The sequence below is a fragment of the Accipiter gentilis genome, chromosome 4 (genome assembly GCF_929443795.1).
Source record: "Accipiter gentilis chromosome 4, bAccGen1.1, whole genome shotgun sequence".
NCBI lineage: Eukaryota > Metazoa > Chordata > Aves > Accipitriformes > Accipitridae > Astur > Astur gentilis.
The window spans coordinates 21,890,405-21,896,740 of NC_064883.1; the positions used below are offsets into that span (position 1 = coordinate 21,890,405).

The following is a 6,336-nucleotide window of genomic DNA, read 5'->3' on the forward strand; positions in this document are numbered from 1 at the left end:
ATAAACTATTTAGTATGGTTTTTGGGGTGGTAGGGGATAAATTATGGAAGGTCAGTAGCTGGAGCCTTAGCCTGTATAGTAATTACACTATGTAATTAAATAATTTTCAAAAGCTGGTTTTCACTGAAGGTTCACAAACTTCCTCATGGCGTCTCCGCTAGTCATTGCTTTGACGTTGTTGGTGTCACCAACTATCAGTTTTTCTTTTTCAGGGCATCCGAGTCAGAGCATTAATCCTGATCAACCCCCACAATCCGTTAGGGGACATTTACCCAGCACAGTTACTGAAAGAATGTCTAGAGTTTGCGCACAGGTTTGAGCCCTAGTGCTATTTGTTTGGTATTTATTTTTCTGTTAATGCCATATAGCAGTGATGAAAAATCACCTTTGGTGATCGCCTGTTCTTTGCCTGTACATGTTCGGAGGAGATGGTGGACAGGGTCCTGATCGTGTTTCTTGTGTAACTATCCTTGTTACTTGGCCTTTCTGGGAACACTAGAATAAACTGCTTAACCTGGGATCCAACAATGTCTTTCTGAATGAAGTACTGTTGGGATTTTTTTTCTTTTATGTGTGGTTAAAAAGCTTTTTGTTTGCCTAGCAATCTTTCTTTATTCACCTGCTTTGATGCATGGCTCAGAAAAATTACAACCGGTGATTATCAGTCCTTTGCAGTAGTAGTAAACATGGCCAGCATTGTCATTTGAAACATTATCAAAATAAGAAAATCTTAACATTTGATATTGAGGGAAAGAAATTGAATTGGCAAGGAGTAAATCAACGGTCTGAAGTTTTGTAGCATCTTTTATACCTATTTAGCTCAAGATGTGCAAGCAATTCACTTTCCATCACAGGAAGATACTTCTGAAATGTCTCATCCCCATTCGCCTTCCTTTGTCCTTACCCAGCTCAGAGTTCATGTTCTAAGCTCTAACAGTCTCCTGAATCCTGTGGGTACTGATGGAGAAAAAACACTTCCTTTTGAAAAGCATCTATATTTTTTTAGGAAAAGATGTATTCCTTTATTTCAGTGAGCTTCTGCCAAAGAATGACTGCAAAGTCCTGTACAGACTTTGAATGTTAACAATGCTTAGTTTCTGACAATCTTATATAAAGTAGGTTGGTATTAATTGTTCATTAATTACCAAAGAATACTTCTGCTTTATTTAAATTTCAAATGGAATAACGCATCATTCTTGCATTTTTGGCATGATTTTCTTTTCATGGAAACAACAGTGGAGGTTGGTGGAATTCAGCACGCTACTTCCAGTTACCAAGTTTTTAGAAAGGCAAATCTATCTCTTCTCAGCATGCCCCATGGATTTCAGGATGCAACCAACTTAAGTTGGTACTGAAATAATGTTAGAGGATAAGGATTAGAAACAATAATTTTATTTTTAATGTAAAAACTGTTCTGAAACCAAACTTCCTTTTAAAACAAAATATAGAAGTCAGCAATCAGATTAAATGAGGTTTTCTTGGAAGAGGGTAACTGTACTAATTGGGTGTTGAAAACCATTCCGCAATTTTTTCAGTGTTTCTAAGTATGTGCATGGCTTGCTGGTATCAAGTATGATAACATGGCTTTCTGTTTACTGTGGTTTTCTCAGCAAGGGTGTATCAGGGAGTTATTGTAAGTGCATGACAAGTCTTTTTTTAAACCTAACATCTGCATTTGGCTTCAAGTCTCACTGAACAAATCTTGCAGGGTAAAGGGGTTTGTAATAAATTGCTGTGTTCATTTTAAACTTTAAATAAGAGTTGGGTAGGACCATGCACATTCCAGAGAACCATTGGATTGAGCATGCAGTTGGGTTTTGTTTCACATATATGGAATGTTATTGCTGCTGAGAAGTACAGAATGTGTATAAATAGAAGTTGGTGATGCACAAGTGCTCACAGTACACTTTGTGACCTTAAAACCTTGGGGCCTCTTTGTGTAAAATTTGTAGGGGGAATATAATAGCAAATAGGCATGCTTATGGATACTTTGCCATGGCAGTAGTTAAGATATATATATATGCAAATAAATTTCTTTTAAATATGTTAATATGCCTGTATTTTTCTATACATAGATATGAACTGCATGTAATAATGGATGAAATATACATGCTGTCTGTTTATGATGATACCACCTTCACCAGTGTTCTTAGCTTAGATTGGTAAGTGTGATTTCTTAGCAGGGATTAGAAGATATTTAATCCTAAATCTTCTGGTTAGCTAGTATAACTGGTATAGTTTGAACTAATTCGTATCCAAGTCTTTGCAACGATGAGACTAATTAATACAAGAAAACTTCTTCATAGACAGCTTTAAATGGCAGATCTCTTGCTTCCAGCTAATGTCTATGATACAGTAATAACAATAGAAATTGACAGAGCCCTTAGTCATTTTGCCATTTTGCTTTTCTTTGTTGTTACCTGTCACACAGCCTGAGTGTAAGATTCTCACTGTAACGGTAATGAAGTTCCCTAAGTTTGTGCAAGTTACCTGCTATAATGAGTCTCCTTCCTGACTAGTATGCTGTTGGGCTCTTAATTTCCTAACAGGTGATGAAAAGAATAAATGTTTCAAGAATATTTAAACCTATTGGTATCTGACTAACAAAACTTCTTTCCCCAAAAGTATGTGATTTTCTTTGTATAACTGTGTAAGTTTCATACTGATGGGAAATTTCCAAGTCCATCCAGGTGCAACCAAGCCCAGTGAGCCCTCATCCAAACAAGATCATGAACCATATATGAAGCCTAAAAAAGATACTCTTGTTACTGTGAAAGTTCACCCAGCTCCATTAGGCTGAAGATGGAAATTTCCAGCTTTGGCCCTACTTAGACAAAGTCGCCCAAAGGAAAAAAAAACCACATCATCTTCAGCAGTACACTGAGGCGTATTTTGTTTAGTTGCACTGCACTATGTAGGTCCATGCCCTAAGTATTCACTTCTCCCTTCCGTAACCTGAAATGCAGCGTAGTTGAGCAAACAATTCTTGTCCATCAAGTACAAGAGCAGTTGTGCATCACTTGTGGAAATACTGCTTTTGTTTTAATACATGTGCGATCACTGGCTATGCAGCAGGGATCTGGAAATTTTAACTGGACCATTACATCTTAGTGCACATCATTTCTGTTTGGTTTGTTGGTTTTTTTTTTAAATCAGTGCCTCAGCACACACTTGGGAGATCAGTGTCATAGGGTAATGTTTTGTTAAAAGATCTCTGAGAAAATGTCATGTCACTTTAAAGGATTAAATACAAATTTTACTAAGAAATTACTACAATTTTTAAAATGTAACCATTTTTGTAACCTGCATAACTTGTTCCGTAGCAACAGTTCTTGTCTTCCTCTTTTCTCATTCAGTTTACCAGATCCAGAACGGACACATTTTATGTGGGGTTTTAGCAAGGTAGGTCAAAATACTATGTTTGTGTTTTAATTGAAGACATTTCTCCACAAAAATTACTTGGGCTATCCTGACATAATTTGTGCTATAGGTGCCAAACTGAGTTTCTCTTTGTTTATTAATTTGCTTTCTTCTTTGGTAGTGTAAAATTTGTTAAAGTTCAGAGTTTAATTTGGCATCTACTTGACAGCAACAGTTAATGCAGATGTGTTAAAGGCATTGAAACATGAAAGCACATTTCAGATCTGTAGCATTTTGCCTTTTGTTTTCTTGGAGGGAACAGTAAACTGATGACTGCTTGGAAACAGTAGTAGGGTATAATGGGGAGAGCCCAAGGGTATAAGCCAAGCATGTTTTCAGTTGGCTGTAAAGCAGCTCTGTTAAAGCCACTGACCTCCCTGCCACAAGGTTGTTCAGAAGTTGCTGGCTGGTTTTTATCATGCTTGGGACTCCATTTGGCAGTGTTGAGAATTTACTCCAGGTAGGTTTTTTTCCTACGCATCACAATGACTCTAGACTTGACAAAGCACAAACATAAAGTAAAATTGCACTGCGCTCTCTTCTTTTTGTCTTCCAAGGATTTTGGTATGAGCGGTATCAGAGTTGGAGTATTGTACACCAGAAATCATGAAATTCGGAAAGCTGTGAATCAACTGGCTGTCTTCCATAGCTGTCCTGGACCTGTTCAGCATGTTCTCAGTCAATTCCTTAGGGACAGAGGTTAGCCACACTGGAAATATTTCTATTGAACTGTTTTATTTTCCCATTGCAGGTGGAAAAAATTATGGTTTTCTTGTTTTGATAGATTGGTTGGATAATGTGTTTTTTCCGACCAACAAGAAGCGACTTAAAGAAGCGCAGAATATTCTTGTGGATGGGCTTGCAGATGTTGGAATACCCGTGCTCAAAAGTTCAGGTGGACTCTATGTATGGGCAGACTTCAGAAAAGTATGTAAGAAGTTTGAAAAGGGGTGGGAATATAAAACTTGGAAGTGTAAAGTTTACTTGTGCATGTTGTTACACACTTACCAAAGTCCTGGAAAATCTTTTCAATGGCTTTATATGCTTGTTCAACCTTTAATACAAGATTATTTTCTTCTTTTAGTTCTTAAAATCACAGACATTTGAAGCTGAACTTGAATTATGGCAGAAGCTCCTTGATAAAAAACTCCTGATTAGTCCTGGAAAAGCTTTTTATTGTTATGAACCTGGATGGTTTAGACTGGTTTTCTCCAATTCTGTAGATAAGATTTACTTGTGTAAGTGGGTTTTACTTCTAATATGGCAAATAGTAGCACGCAAGTTTTAAGAAATGTTAACATTACAAATAATGAGTTCAAACCTAATTATTCTCTCTCAGCTTGTGAGGGGCATTTTTAGTGTTTGTGTGAACTGAGAAATACTAGACTGGCCCAGAGCATTGGTTACAAAGCACTTACAATGGATTATGTTAAACCACTAACGCTTTCAGAATTTAATTTTTAAATTTATTTTTACTCCATCAGAAGTAAGGAACTAAATTTTATGTGAAAGGATTTTTACTCTTTCAAATTATGCTTTATAACATGTGGGAATTCCCCACCATCCTTCAGTTTTATGTGGCTCATGTTGGATATGAAGTATCCATCTCCTATGCTGTAAAATACTTAAACTTGAATGAATGCTTTATACTGTTGGCAAAGTGCATGTTTGCGAAGCATATAGAGCATATAGAGTTACAGAAAAATGTACATTGAAAGGGAACTCTTGGTTCATCTAGTACAACCTCCTGCTCAAGGCAGGGCCAGTTTCTAAGTCAGAGAGCAGGTTGCTCAGGGCCTTATTCAGTCAAGTTTTGAGACTGTCTAAAGATGGAGATTACACAGCCTCCCTGAGTAACCTGTTTCAGTGTTTAATCACACTCGTGGTGATTTTTTTTTCCCCATACATCCAGTCAGCATTTCCCTCTCCATTCCCTTTCTACAGGTATTCAGAGACTTGAGCAAATGTTGCACAGTTACGCTGCTGAACCAGTCACAGACAACACATCTTCTACTGCAGATGCTTTATGCAATCCAGAAAAAGATTCTTCAGGCAAACCTTCAAACACACGAGGAAAAGATGTCTCCCAGCTAAAAAATATACTTGTTTATTAAAATCATATATGCATTTAATGACTCAATATAGTTTAATGTGCTTGTGTTTACTAAAGGTGTGTGTAACTTCAGTATTTTTGGCTGTAACCGTGCATAACACTCTCACTTTGCTGTGACCTGGCATTAATAATCTTGCAAGTGGACTTGCTAATGTTGAATTTTAAGGAAAGTAGACCTCCTGGATATTGTGAAATTAGCCTCTGTTAAGCACAGCACTTGGTTTTACTCCATTTCAAGTGTACTATGTGTCAGTAAAATCAGTGAGTCTTAATATATACTTGCACAGTTGCTGAATTTTGAAATTTTGAAAACACTGGTAAAATGGTTATGCATATTACTATGTATTATGTACTGTATATTTTAATCAGAATACTGAAAGTACTGTAGCTGGCAAAATGTTTTTGTATATTCACGATCTCTCTCTAAGCATACACTTTTCTGTATATGCATGCTAAGTAAGTACTGAGAAGCATTTAGATTTTTGGCTTCTGAGCTGCCTTTCGGATTATTTCTGTGTGCCTGTATTCATTGGATAGTGTTTTCATACATTAACTATTAAAAAACCCTTGAAGGTCTGTAATGTATACTCATTTGGCAGAGTTGTAAGGCGACTTTTTTGCTTTGGTTTTGATTTGTTGGGGTTTTGAAGTTTTTGCAGAACTAATTCACCGTTTGCTCCATTATTAAGATTTGGTGAGAGAAAACTAGAACTGCAAAATTAACAGACTGCTGCTGTAAAGGCTCAGTAGGAGGATTGTCTCACTGTGGATCCCTAATAAACTTGGAATTTGTGCTCCTGATA

The 6,336-nt window shown here is 36.8% G+C and overlaps 1 protein-coding gene across 3 annotated transcripts in view; it reads left to right on the top strand.

The window, feature by feature from the left end:
* Positions 1-6,336, top strand: part of LOC126037902 (1-aminocyclopropane-1-carboxylate synthase-like protein 1) — a 14,520-nt gene extending 8,184 nt beyond the window's left edge. For all 3 annotated transcript variants that reach the window (XM_049798814.1, XM_049798815.1, XM_049798816.1), the window contains 7 exons: positions 213-313; positions 2,076-2,162; positions 3,357-3,402; positions 3,978-4,119; positions 4,205-4,347; positions 4,505-4,658; positions 5,365-6,336. In XM_049798814.1, coding sequence (XP_049654771.1) covers positions 213-313; positions 2,076-2,162; positions 3,357-3,402; positions 3,978-4,119; positions 4,205-4,347; positions 4,505-4,658; positions 5,365-5,534 — 843 coding nt within the window. In that variant the 3' untranslated portion in view covers positions 5,535-6,336. The remainder of the gene's footprint in view (positions 1-212; positions 314-2,075; positions 2,163-3,356; positions 3,403-3,977; positions 4,120-4,204; positions 4,348-4,504; positions 4,659-5,364) is intronic.